At 41.9% G+C, this 13,093-nt stretch overlaps 1 protein-coding gene across 3 annotated transcripts in view; it reads left to right on the top strand.

Annotated features, from left to right (window-relative positions):
• Window positions 1-13,093, top strand: part of LOC137347654 (transforming growth factor beta receptor type 3-like) — a 144,866-nt gene that overhangs the window by 99,120 nt on the left and 32,653 nt on the right. For all 3 annotated transcript variants that reach the window (XM_068012306.1, XM_068012304.1, XM_068012305.1), the window contains 3 exons: window positions 4,009-4,118; window positions 6,242-6,379; window positions 10,836-10,877. In XM_068012306.1, coding sequence (XP_067868407.1) covers window positions 4,009-4,118; window positions 6,242-6,379; window positions 10,836-10,877 — 290 coding nt within the window. The remainder of the gene's footprint in view (window positions 1-4,008; window positions 4,119-6,241; window positions 6,380-10,835; window positions 10,878-13,093) is intronic.

Here is a 13,093-nt window from a genome sequence, read left to right as displayed (position 1 = left end):
GATGGTCAGTGCCAGAGGGAAGGTAATGAATGTGGGACTGTTGATGAATGGCAAGTTGAGGTTACTGGCATCACTCTTGAATTGTTGTTTGTATACAGTCTGGGCAAAAAGGGGGTATCTAATTTGTAGCCTCCCTTCCTCTTTCTCCTCCACCTCCTGTTCTTCACGCTCCTCTTCTCAGCTTCTCGCTTGACAGGTGATGGCAAGGACTGTTTCCTCATGATGGCAAAGATGTGCAGCATGCCGCATACCGCAGCCAAGTACTGCAAGGCTCCTCCAGAGTGGTTCAAACAACAGAATCAATGCTTCAGGATGTCAGTGGTCTGCTTTATCAGATTTCTTGTGGCATCATGGCTCTTGTATACCTGCTGCGCTTGAGTGTAGGTTACAGACCAAAGTCATCAGCCTTATCGTTAATGGATAACTCTTGTCGCCTAGTAGCCACCCTTTGGTTCCCTCTGGTTAACATACACATGGCAGAGAAGACTGCCACAGTACAAATGCATTGTGACTGCTGCCAGGATAGTACAACAACAACAATTTATATTCGTGTAGCACCTTTAATGTAATAAAACGTCTCGATGTTTCACAGGAGCATTCTAAAACAAAATATGACACCAAGCCACATAAGGAGATATGTCAGATGACCAGATAGGTTTTAAGTAGTGTCTAAAAGGAGAAAAGCAAGTTAGAGAGGTGGAGAGGTGTAGGGAGGGTATTCCAGAGCTTGGGGCCTGGGAAACTGAAGCCAGAGCCACCAATGGTGGAGCAATTTAAAATCAGGGATGCCCAAGAAACCAGAATTAGAGGAGCATAGATATCCCTGAGGGTTGTGGGGCTGGAGGACATTAGAGACAGAGGGGCGATGCCACAGAAGGATTTGAAAGGAAGGATGAGAATTTTTAAATCAAGATGATGCTTAACCGGGAGCCAATGTAGGTTAGTGAGCACAGCAGTGATAGGTGAACAGGACTCGGTGCAAGCTAAGATATGGGCAGCAGAATTTTGGATGACCTCAAGTTTATGGAGGGTAGGATGTGTGGGAGGCTGGCCAGATGGTTATTGGAATAGTCAGTTCTACAGGTAACAATGGCATCAATAAGATGAGCTGAGACGGGCGAAGTTGAGCGATGTTCGCGGTGGAAATAGGCGGTCTTAGTGATGGCACGAATATGAGGTTAGAGATTCATCTCGGGGTCAAATGCGACACTAAGGTTGTGAACAGACTGGCTTAATCTCAGACTGTTGCCAGGGAGAGGGATGGAGTCAGGCAGGAGTGGATGAAATTAAATTATCTCTCATAGCAGAGAGAACCTTGTGCATCAGTGCACTGCAAACAGTAACTCTCCAGCAGCAGCCTAGAAGAAGCCAGACACACACTCATAGCCACGGTCACCTTCACAGCCCTGGACAATGTGGTCCTTGCTCTGCTCCGAGGTTGAGGTTGTGGCTGCAGTGATGACCACCTTAGTAAAGTGCAGACATGTCGAACATTGGTCTTCGCTAAAGTACAGGTAGGCCAATTTCTCCCTAAACATCCAGGACAGGTTTGACCTGCTGAGAATCCTTCTCTTTCACCCACCCCCCCCCCCACCCTCCCCCTCCTCCCTCTCCTAGCAGCTTGTCCTGCTCTGCATACCCTCTTCTGATTATCCCTGTCATGCTCAATGCCAAGGGGAAAGCCGATTGGTGCATTAATGTATGGGAGCAACTGGTTTGTGCAGAAGCCTTGAAATACTTCAGTATCTGCCAGGCCATACCCTGTAGACTTTTGAAACTTTAAACAACTATAGAAAGTATCCAAAACTTCCGGAATTGCAGCAACAGCCAGAAGAAATAAACAAGCAACTAATTTGTAAGTAGTTGATGATCCCTTTAAATAGTACAGGTTGAGGGTGGGTGGTGAGGGTTTCATGCTGCTTAATGAAATGTTCAACCATGCGAGGCTCAGAGAGGGAATAGGTTGGCGCTTGGAGGTTCAAAATGGCAGTGCTAGCTTCAAAACATCTGCTGGCAGATGTTCGGTATGCATGCTAACCCTCTACCAATATAGCATCTGGTGCACTTTGTATTAGAAGTGTGTGGTGCTGCAGACATAATTTTGGAACCTTAATGGGGCTTGTAGCATGCAAAACATGGGTTTTACAGAGCCCAATTTTGTCCCATTACACACTTTTGTGCAGTTTAATCAGTTATTGATTGTAAAGGATTCATGTTGTTTTAAGAATTCAGTGCTGACTTAATCATGATTAGATGCTCAGAAGACAGGTCTGAAGGATAAAGAGGTGAAAAGATTAGTCGGTGGAGTATGGATCAGGAAGGGATCATGAGGTTGGGGGTCACAGTCTCAGGGTCAATGAGATTGGAGGGGGCGTGCAGGTGGAATCATAAAGTGGTAGATCTTGGGGCCTTAAGTGGAAGTCTGAATCAATTACTGATAATAAAAGGAAAGGGGGCTAGTAGATGGTGGATCAGTGCTCCAAATCAGATAATCAGAATAGTCGGACAGGTAGCAGAGATCCAGTGAGATGATGGGATATAGAAGCACTGAAGAAGATGCAAAAAAATTTACAAGAATAATACCAGAACTAAGAGATTATAAACCAATGTACCTTCTAATTTTTTTTTATTTTGGAGAGCGTGCATGTGATTTGTTTGTGCGCAGTCTCTTAAAACTTTTCTGTGCGGCCATGCACACGTAACTTAAAGCAGCCAACTTGTGCGCAGCCTGCTCATGAACTTTTGGGTTGCCACTAGGTAGCGCAGCTTACTGGGAGCATTGGTTATCAGGAAAGACTGAACAAGCCTTTCTCTAGAAAAGAGAGCCAGCCAAGGGAAATGTAATAGAGGTCTTTAAAATTCTGAAAGTGTGAGATAATGATGTAGAGAAGATATTTTCACTGGAAGAGTCCAAAACTAGGATTTATAAATATAAGATAGTCACTGATAGTAAGAAATTTAGGAGAAATCAGAGAGTGATTAGAAAGTGAAACTTGCTACCACATGGACTAGTTTATGTGAATAGCATCGATGTATTTAAGGGGAAGTACATGAGGGAGAAAGGAATAAAGTATGTGCTGATAGGATTAGATGAAAATTGGTGAGAGGAAACTCATGTGGAGCATGAACACTGGCACTGGGAAGTTGGGCCAAATGGCTTAATCCTGTGCTATAAGTTCTGTGTAATGAGCAAATAGAAATTTTCAATTATAATATGCTGATATGATTTTGCCATTATAAATGTTAACTTAAAAAATTTATTCAAAATTTGTGACACAGGCAGTAAGCTTACTGTGGAAAGAAATGCATGACGTGCAAACCTCCAACTACTTGTGTATATATATTTGTATGTAATTACATATTGCTCAAAAATCAAGTCAAACTTTCAATGACTTTAAAATATCCTTGTTTAGAACAATAGTTTATTTCCGCTTCAAATCTCTTGCATGATGGCCTCCACAAATATGCATTGAAATAGCATTTATTCTATGTATCATTTGACACCTCTGTACAGTAGGAACCTCCTATTTGTTGGTCTTTACCTTCCAACTTGCTGGTTTTCGTTCACCTGAAAATTAGAAAATAATTTTATGTTTAATATAATCCAAAATTTGTGGTTGAAAAGCAACATTTTTAAAAAATCAGTGCAGGGGAAAGAATATGGTTTTTGGGTATAGCATGGGTCAAATGGTAAAGTAATTGTCTGAATTTGTCCCAACAGTGAAAGGCAGTTTTGTTTTGTGAACCATAGTCTGGAACTGGGTTGAGATGTGTCTCATTAATTTGACTTGGTGCCCTTCTAGTTATTAAAGAGAGAATGCTGTCATTCTATAAGAAAACATTATATGCTCATTATGTATTATTTTCTCCCATTCTATTATCTAACCACTTCCTTGCCAGCTGAAAGTGGATGGTATGAAATTCAGCGCTTATGGTGAGGGGAAGGAGAATGTGGGCATTTTTTAGAAACAATATGGTTGACTATGAACTATTTATCTTCTTAAACAGGAAATGATGTCCACACTTCTACATTGCAATCGGAGTCTCCAGGCAAATATGTTAAGTCTGTTCACTGTGGAGAATCAGGCATGGAAATCACTGTTAGTAAATTTGGGAAGGTAACTACCAAGTATACTGCTCTTGCAACAAGGAAGGGGTATTAGATTTGCACCCAAAATGAGCACAAAGTCAGTGAGGCCTTGGTTTTGGGACTCATTTAAATGCTGTTGGCAAGCTGCAGGTGCCAAACAGCTGCACAACTGCAGCTTGTTAGTTGTGGGAGGGCAGATAATTGGCTGACTCCCACACTGAGCATGGGCTGGAAGCAAGCCATGGTAATTTAGCTCCTCCTGGAACCAAAAAAATTCTTCCAAGAAAATTTATGGGACTTTCCTTTAGTGTCCACAAACAGCCCCTTTAAGGGCTACTGGTTTGGTTGCATGCCTCCTGGTACAAATGGGCAGAGTGTGCATGGCACACAATGCCGATTTGTAGCTGAATATTGCGGTGTAGGACCCTGATTGCATAATTAAGCAGGCTTAGGTCAGAAGCAGGTGGGCAGGCAGCTTAGCCATTTACAGAACTGTCCAGAAACTGCACCAGTTGGTTGTCTAAGGCAGTGGTCATATCCTAACTGGAAAATGTTTGCAGTTCTAGTCACCTAATCATAAGAAGATATTGTCCTTGAGAGAGTAAAGAGATGAGCATCATGATCAAAGCAGACTAGTTTGTTCTCTTTGAAAAAGACAAGACTTTGAAGTGAACTACCTCACTGTTTCAATATTGTAACTAAAGAAAATTCAAAATGGAATATACTTAAATAGAGCCACAGTTAATGTTTCACACCACAAGCTTGAAAGTACTATCAGTAGCTCTTGCCTCCCTAAAGTAAGGCATTCTACTCATTGGGTGTGGGTTGCAATGCACAGATACCACGCAGTAAGATTTGAAGGCTTAATTCAATGTGATCTGAACTAACGTATGATCAAATTAGAAATATTGAACTACTAAAATTATAGGAAAACTCAAAAGTAAAGTAGATTATTTAACTCCACCAAAGTTGTTTTTGGTACCTTGGGCATAGTTTTCATTCATTAATATTTTCCAAAAAAAAATGAACTAAATTTGTCTAGTTTTTAGCTCAACACTGTTTCTTACAAACGAAAAATACTGCAGATGCTGGAGATCTGAAATAAAAACTGAAAATGCTGGAAATATTCAGCAGGTCAGGCAACATCTGTGGAAAACTGTTAACATTTCAGGCTGATAATTCTTTTTCCAGATCTGATGAAAGATCAACAGATTTTAAACAGGTACAAAGGCAAGCGAAGGGAGGAGGGGAGGGAAGAACAAAAGGGAAGGTCTGTGATCAGGTGGAAGGTAGGAGAGATTAAATTACATAAGGGAAGATGGTGCAAGAAGGCGAAGCTTTTGGAAACTGTAAATGGAATTAGCAGGATCATTACCAACATAAGCAATCTGAAACAGTACAGGTTATGAGCTGAAATTGATGATCTGAGTTGACTTGGAAGGCTATAAAGTGCCTAATGGAAAGATGAGGTACTGTTCCTTGAGTTTACATTAAGCTTCATTGGAACAGTGTTGGAGAGTGAGGACACAGAGGTCCAATTGGGATAGAGAATTAAAATGACAGGCGAACGGATGCCCAGGGTCATGCTTGCGGACTGAATGGAGGTGTTGGCAAAGCAGTTTGCTTTTGGTCTCCCCATTGTAGAGAAGACTGTATTGTGCGCAGCGAATTTAGTGCACTAAATTGACAGAAGTGCAAGTAAATCACTGTATCACCTGGAAGGAGTGGAGCAGAGGAGGTAAAAGAGCAGGTGTTGCACCTCCTGTGCTTTCACAGGCAGGTATTATGGGAAGGGGTATTGAGGAGTGTACCAGGTGTTGCAGAGGGAACAGTCCCTTCAGAATGCTGAAAGGGGAGGGGAAGATTTATTTATCATGTTGGAGATGGCAGAGGATGATCTGTTGAATCTGGAGGCTAGTGAGTGGAAGATGAGAACAAGGTGAATACTATTGTGGTTCTGGAAGGGAGGTGAAGGGGTGAGAAAAGGGATGGACATGGTCGAGCATAGTGATCGGGAATCCTCAATTGAGGAAAACAGTGTTTCTTACACCTACCACAGTTTCTGTTCATTTTTTACTGATAATGGACTTGTGCATTAATATTTGAGTAACTTTATTTTTTCCCACTTTTTTTCTGTTTTTCTTTTCCCAGAACTCAATTCAGCAAATCACATTACTGGATGACAACTGCAAAGGAAGCAGTAATGAAACACACTTCTACCTAAAATACTTTCCATACACAAAATGTAAAACTACCAAAAGTACAAATGGTCAGAACTACACAAACAAGGTAGGAGTTATTCCTCCTATTTAAAAAAAAAATCCAAGTTAATAATACTAGTATAGTGATTTTATTGGAATATAACTGCAATAAAACTAATTGAACAAGTTATCAGCATAACTTGGGGGAACTTAAATTCAATTAAATAATTTTAGAATAAAAGACTATTCTCAGTAATGATGATTATGAAACTACTGGATTGTTGTAAAAACTAATGCCCTTTAGGGAAGCAAACCTGCTGTCCTTACCCAGTTTGGCCTACATGTGATTCCAGACTGTCAGCAATGTGGTTGACTCTTAATTGCTCTCTGAAATGGCCTAGCAAGCCACTCAGTTGTATCAAGTTGCTACAGAAAAATTGAATAACAAAAAAAAGTACAGACACACCCTGCCCTGTCGACCCTCCAAAGTCCTCCTCACTGACATCTGGGGACTTGTGCCACATTGGGAGAGGTGTGTCATAGACTAGTCAAGCAATAGCTTGACCTAGTCATAGTCTCAGAATCATACATTTCAGCCAATGTCCCAGACTCCTCCAACATCCCTGAGGATATGCTGTCCCACCGACAGGACCAGAGGTGGCAGCACAATTTTGTCAGTTATGAGGGAATGGCCCTGAGAGTTCTCAACATTGACTGGCATCAGGTCAGATGTGGGCAGGGAACCAGATTACCATCTACCATCCTGCCTCAACTGATGAATCAGTACTCCTCCATGTTAAACATCACTTGGAAGAAGCACTAAAGGTAGCAAGGGCACAAACCCACTCTGGGTGGGGAATGTAAATTTCCATCACCAAGAGTGGCTCGGTAGCAGCGCTACTGACAGAGCTGGCTGAGGCCTGAAAGTCAGAGCTGCCAGAGGGGGCCAGTGGCAGGTAGTGAGGTGCCACACAAAAGGTTAATACACAGGGTAAATTCATAGGGGTTAGGGGCAATTTATTAGCTTGGATAGTGAATTGGCTAACCAACAGGAAACAGAGTCGGGATAAATGAGTCTTTTTCTGTTTGGCAAGATGTAACTAGTGGGGTGCTACAGGGTTCGCTCCTCGGGCCCCAACTATTTACAATCTATATAAATGACTTGGATGCAGGGATAGAAGGTACTATAGCCAGATTTGCAGATGACACTAAAACAGGTGGGATCGTAAGTTGCAATAAAGAAATAAGAAATCTACAAATGGATCTGGATAGATTAGATAAATGGGCCAAAATTTGGCAGATGGATTTTAACGTGGATAAGTGTGAGGTTATCCATTTTGGTTGGAAGAATAGAAAGGCAAATTATTATCTAAATGGAGAGAACCTTCAGAGTGCTTCAGTGCAGAGGGATCTGGGTGTCCTCATGCATTAATCGCAGAAAACTAGTTTGCAGGTACAGCAGGTGATAAGAAAGGCAAATGGAATTTTGGCATTTATTGCTAAAGGAATAGAGTATAAAAGTAGGGAAGTGTTGCTGCAACTGTACAAGGCATTGGTGAGACTGCACCTGGAGTATTGCGTACAGTTTTGGTCCCCTTACTTGAGAAAGGATGTAGTTGCATTGGAGGCAGTTCAGAGGAGGTTCACTTCCATGTGAAATCAAGAAATCCAGTGCACTGGATACTGGAAAGGCTATGGACTTCGACAACATCCTGGCTGTCGTGTTGAATATTTGTGCTCCAGAAATAGCCACACCACTAGCCAAGATGTTCCTCTACAGCTACAACACTGACAATGTGGAAACTCGTCCAGGTATATCTTGTCCACAGAAAACAGGACAAATCCAACCCGGCCAATTACCACTCATCAGTCTACTCAATCTTCAGCTAAGTGCTGGAAAGTGTGGTCGACAGTGCTATCAAGCGTCACTTGCTCACCAATAACCTGCTTACTGATGCTGCATTTGGGTTCCACCAGAATCACTTGGCTCCAAACCTCATTACAGCCTTGGTAGAAACATAGAGAAAGATCTGCGTTCCAGAGGTGAGATGAGAATGACTGCCCTTGGCATCAAGGCAGCATTTACCTGAGTATGGCATCAAGGAACCCTGCTAGAGTTGAAGTCAGAGATTTGAAGGGAAAACTACACTTGCAGTCAAACGAGCTCCCTTTCCTTGACATATTAGTTGAGAAATCTGTTAAGGGGTTCTCTACCACAGTCTACCACATACCCACCTTTGCTGGTCAATACATCCTGCATGATCATGACTACACTGATCAGATCATTGCTCATGGTATATCACACCAACTTATTAATGGGTCTAAGGCTGTCTTTTTCGGCCCTGAAAAGTGCCCAGTCTACCTCAAATTACCCTGAAAGGGTAAAAATTTGAGCAACAGGTAAAGCTAGCTGATTCACGCTGCTACGATGCAGTAGCAACACGTGTGGTGTTCGCCACTAACCGGATGCTGCCGTCAAGCTAAAATGATGTCCTGCCTATCACACAAATGAATAATGTGATATATGAATTTCAATGCCAGTGTGATGCTAGGTATATAGGCCGTACATCCCAAAGACTGGCGGATCGTAACAAACAACTTGTCCCTTCTGCTGTTCGCAACGGGCAAGGTACTGACCGTACCCAACCAGCCCATGCTTGCAAAACTCAAAACACAGTGTCCAACATTAGATGTGATTCCGTGACTGAACAACATTTGCTAAATAATCCGCAGTGTGCTAAGAATTACGCTGACAACCAATTTAAGATGGTCAGTAGGGCTCGCAGCATGGCGCATTTGCACGTACTGGAAGCTACATATATTAATACACAGGGTCCTGTTCTTGCAGACAGAATATGTACAAATTTTGCGCCTGTTTTCAGCTGAACAAAATAAGTGACACCCATTCATAGGTTCGTTCCTCAGGGCAATGCCTTGACCAATCGGTCAAGCTGCCTGGTTTAAATTTCAAACAAAGCTTGGCAGTTAACTGTCACCATAAACTGGTCCATTCTCCATGGCAATGCCTCTACTAATCAGAGTTCACTTGTCAGCCAATCAGAACTCTCTTCTCATGCTGTGTAAATTTGTTGCTTCCCTTACATTGGTATTCTTGCAATTGTCCTGATGAGTGCAAGATGAAAAGCTTCGACAACATGTCTCCATTTTGGAAATATAATTATTGTTACTTGACTGTCGCTGGGTCAAAATCTTGGGACTCCCTCCCTAACAGCACAGTGGGTGTACCTATACCACATGGTCTGCACCACCTTCTCGAGGGCAATGAGCCAGTAACGGCAACATCCCATGAACGAATTTTTTTTTAAAAAATGTATTAAAGGAAAATTGTGTTCATTTGATTTAAATAATCCTAAATACTGTTAAGTGAGGTAGCTTGTACACTTTATAGTGAGTCTTTTACCATATTTTATGCCTTAAAATGTGCACACAGAGGCACTTAGAAAAAAAATCTATTTAGACTGCTTGGGGTATTGTAAAAATTTTAAGTGAATAAATAGTGTACTAGCGAACAGTACTTGAGCATGGGCCAATACCTTCAGAAGAGGATGAAAGAAAACAGAAAACTAGGGAGAAAGAATTGTGAAATAAATGAATGAAGGCATAATTCCTACACGCTATTGGTGGTGACTTAGTTAAGGAGTTTAGAGTCTGGCTAGGAGCCATTTGTTTCCTTTAAAAAGAGTGCTCCTTGGCCGGGCATGAAATATGCGACAGTTAACGACAGCTAGCCTGTGGTACAGTTTGTGAGGGTCTTCCATCTATGGATCGCATCCCTTTCTAAAAAGTACCATTCTGTCACACTCAACCAGATGATTGTGGAGGGGTTGGTCACAGTGAAACATCTGAAATCATGTTTGAGGGTAAGTTGCAGAGCAAATCTAAATCCCTCTCCTACAAGGGTCAGTCTTGTTGACATCCTAGCATTTGGCTCGAGTGGTGGAATTCTTGGAATAGATCATTCTCTAACAGATAATGAAATAGTGTCTGGCACATGGGGCCTCAAAATAGGGGGAAAATACAAACAAAAATGGATTTGAAGAACTTTCCCATATTGTAATGCTACCTGTAAAAAGGTATTTCTGTATTATGGAGACCTAAGAAAAAGCTAATGGAAACAGAACATTGATATTACTATTGAGCCGTGGTCTATGTTGAGTTAGCAGATCTCGGGCAGTGCTGGAATGCTATAATTAGCTTCAGCATTTCTGGGCTACAGGAAAGAGATGATCCTGTTTTCCTGCCTCCGTGATCAAACAGCCTGCTGACAATCTGTCTAGATCTTAAATCAATAATCATTTGAGCAAGGTAATGAAGATTTGTTGATGAATGTTGAACAATATAATAGCATGTTGATGCCTACAGAAAGAAGATGAAAGGTTAATGGGAATAAAGGAATTGCTAAATAGATTAAAATATATAAACAGAATGCATGTCAAATTCCACCAGACCTAATGCTTGTTTTTATTTAAACCAATCAGTGTACACTTAGAAAATCAACTCTGTCAAAATTCCTTTCTATACAGCTAAAGGTGAAGTTGTACAATGGAACTGAAATAATTGATGATGTAAGTAATCTTTTCAGTACATATTACTGATGCAAATAGGTTTTGTTTGCACATACACTTTTAAAATTTACAGACTTGCTGTCCTAAAAGATCCATTGCAGAGCGCAAACATTAATACATAATTCATAGTAGATGATTGGGGACTGTCTGTAATACCATCAACAGTAAAATAGTGACAAACGCGATCATAACTTGTACACCTGAATGTTCCTCTGCGATCAATATATAAAAAAGTAGAGTTGACTCTGCAGTACTATCACAGTTACAGTATGCCATTGCTCCCTGCGCAGGTTGCTTGCATTCATGTTAGTGGGTGAGTTAACCAATGAGAGCAGCAATTATTGGGCTTCTCATTACTCCCTTTAACACTGTTCTGCAATTAGTGCTGAAATTTATAGAGATACACTAAGCATGCTAACAATGATGGGTAAGCAGAAAAACTGCTTCTTTTGAGGTCACTGGGAAGTTTTGCTCTGTTCCTAGCTGAAAGATTGTCCCTACTTGGAGCAGGCCTCACTTCCTGCATATATATAATAAATGCTACTATGTACAGTTATCATGCAATAATGGACAGAGTCATGCAAATTGATCCTCAGATCACTAATAGAAAATCCAGAATTCATCATTAGAACATTGTAATCTTCAAAACAGGAGATATGCTTAATAAGGAACTATTACCAGCCAAGTCCTTATGTAAGTGGCTTTCTGGTTTTTGACTTCCCTGGGCTGAATTTTTATCCCCTCTGGTCCAGGAATGGAGGTAGGTGGGTGCTGAAAATAGTGCTGCCAACTGGTATGCCAGTTCCCTGGCTCCATCCTGGAGGTGACAGGGCTACATGTCCACAAGTGGCCAATCAAACAAATTAAGACCAATGGAAAATCCAGTTGGCCTCCAGGTTTCCGGAGGCGCCAAGTGAACGTTTAGTTGTCTGGAAGCGGTCTCCCAATGGCAGATAGGGGCGGGGTGGTGAGGCCAGTGCTCCAGGCAGAGGCTCTGCCTGGCCACAGCAAAAGCCACAGGCTATCCTGTAGAAGGGCTCCCCTCACAATGGTGACCCAGCTGCAAAGGCCATTTTTTGTTTTAAATTTTTAAGTTGGCGAGAAGATGCCTTCAGTTTGAAGCACCCTGTCCTTCACTTACCTGCTATGGCATCCTGCTGCTTCTTTCAAGCTGGAAGGCCTCTGATTGGCTCTCCAGTCACAAGAGCCTGCACGCCGCCTTTAATTGAACAGCAAGCCAGCCCTTTAACCTCTAATTGATCGCTCTGGTGAAAGTCACATTGAGTGACTGTTTGTCTCACAGTGCGGGCTTCTGACCCCCATTTGAGCCTGATGGTGGGGTTTAGAAGCCTGCAGGCAAAATCCTGCCTCTTGACTTTTTGGCACTCTGAATACTGCAATACTAAAGTTGTCTGCTTTGATTCATTAATAGCACTCTCACCTCTGAGCTAGAAAGGCATGTGCTTGTGCCCTGCTCCTGAGTCTTGACTACATAATCTAGGTTGACAGTTCGGTGCAGAACAACAGGTGTGCTGTATTATCAGAGCTGCTATCTTTCGGATGAAACATTAAACTGAGGTCTTGCCTGTTCTCAAAGGTGGACATAAAAGATCCCATGGTATATTTGGAGATGACCGGGGTGTTATGGTGTCCAGGCCAATATTTATCCATCAACCAACATCCCTAAAACTAGTTATGTGGTCATTTATTTCATTGTTGTTTGTAGGATCATATTTTGTGCAAATTGGCTGTAGCATTTTCCGGCATTACAACAGAGACTACACTTGGGGAAAAAATACTTAATTCGCTGCAGAGTTTATATGGGATGTCTTGAGGTCATGAAAAGTGCTATATAAATGCTAGTGCTTCCTTCTTTTCAATTCATTTATAGGAATATAGGAGCAGGAGTAGGCCATTTAGCCCATCGAGCCTGCCCCACCATTCAGTATGAGCATGGCTGATCACCCACTTCACTGCTTTTTTCCCACACTATCCTCATATCCCTTTAGGTCAATGGTATTTAGAAATCTGTCATTCTTGAGAATACTCTCCATTGTGTTGTGTGGCACTACCACTGTGCTAAATGGGATAGATTTCAAACAGATCTGCAATGCAATACTCGGCATCCATGAGGCGCTGTGGGCCATCATCAGCAGCAGAATTGTACTGAACCACAATCTGTAATCTCATAGTCCAGCATATTCCCCCACTCTACC

Source organism: Heterodontus francisci, chromosome 32 (assembly GCF_036365525.1).
Source record: "Heterodontus francisci isolate sHetFra1 chromosome 32, sHetFra1.hap1, whole genome shotgun sequence".
NCBI lineage: Eukaryota > Metazoa > Chordata > Chondrichthyes > Heterodontiformes > Heterodontidae > Heterodontus > Heterodontus francisci.
Note: the sequence above shows the minus strand (reverse complement) of the source record. Positions and strands in the feature narration are given on the sequence as shown.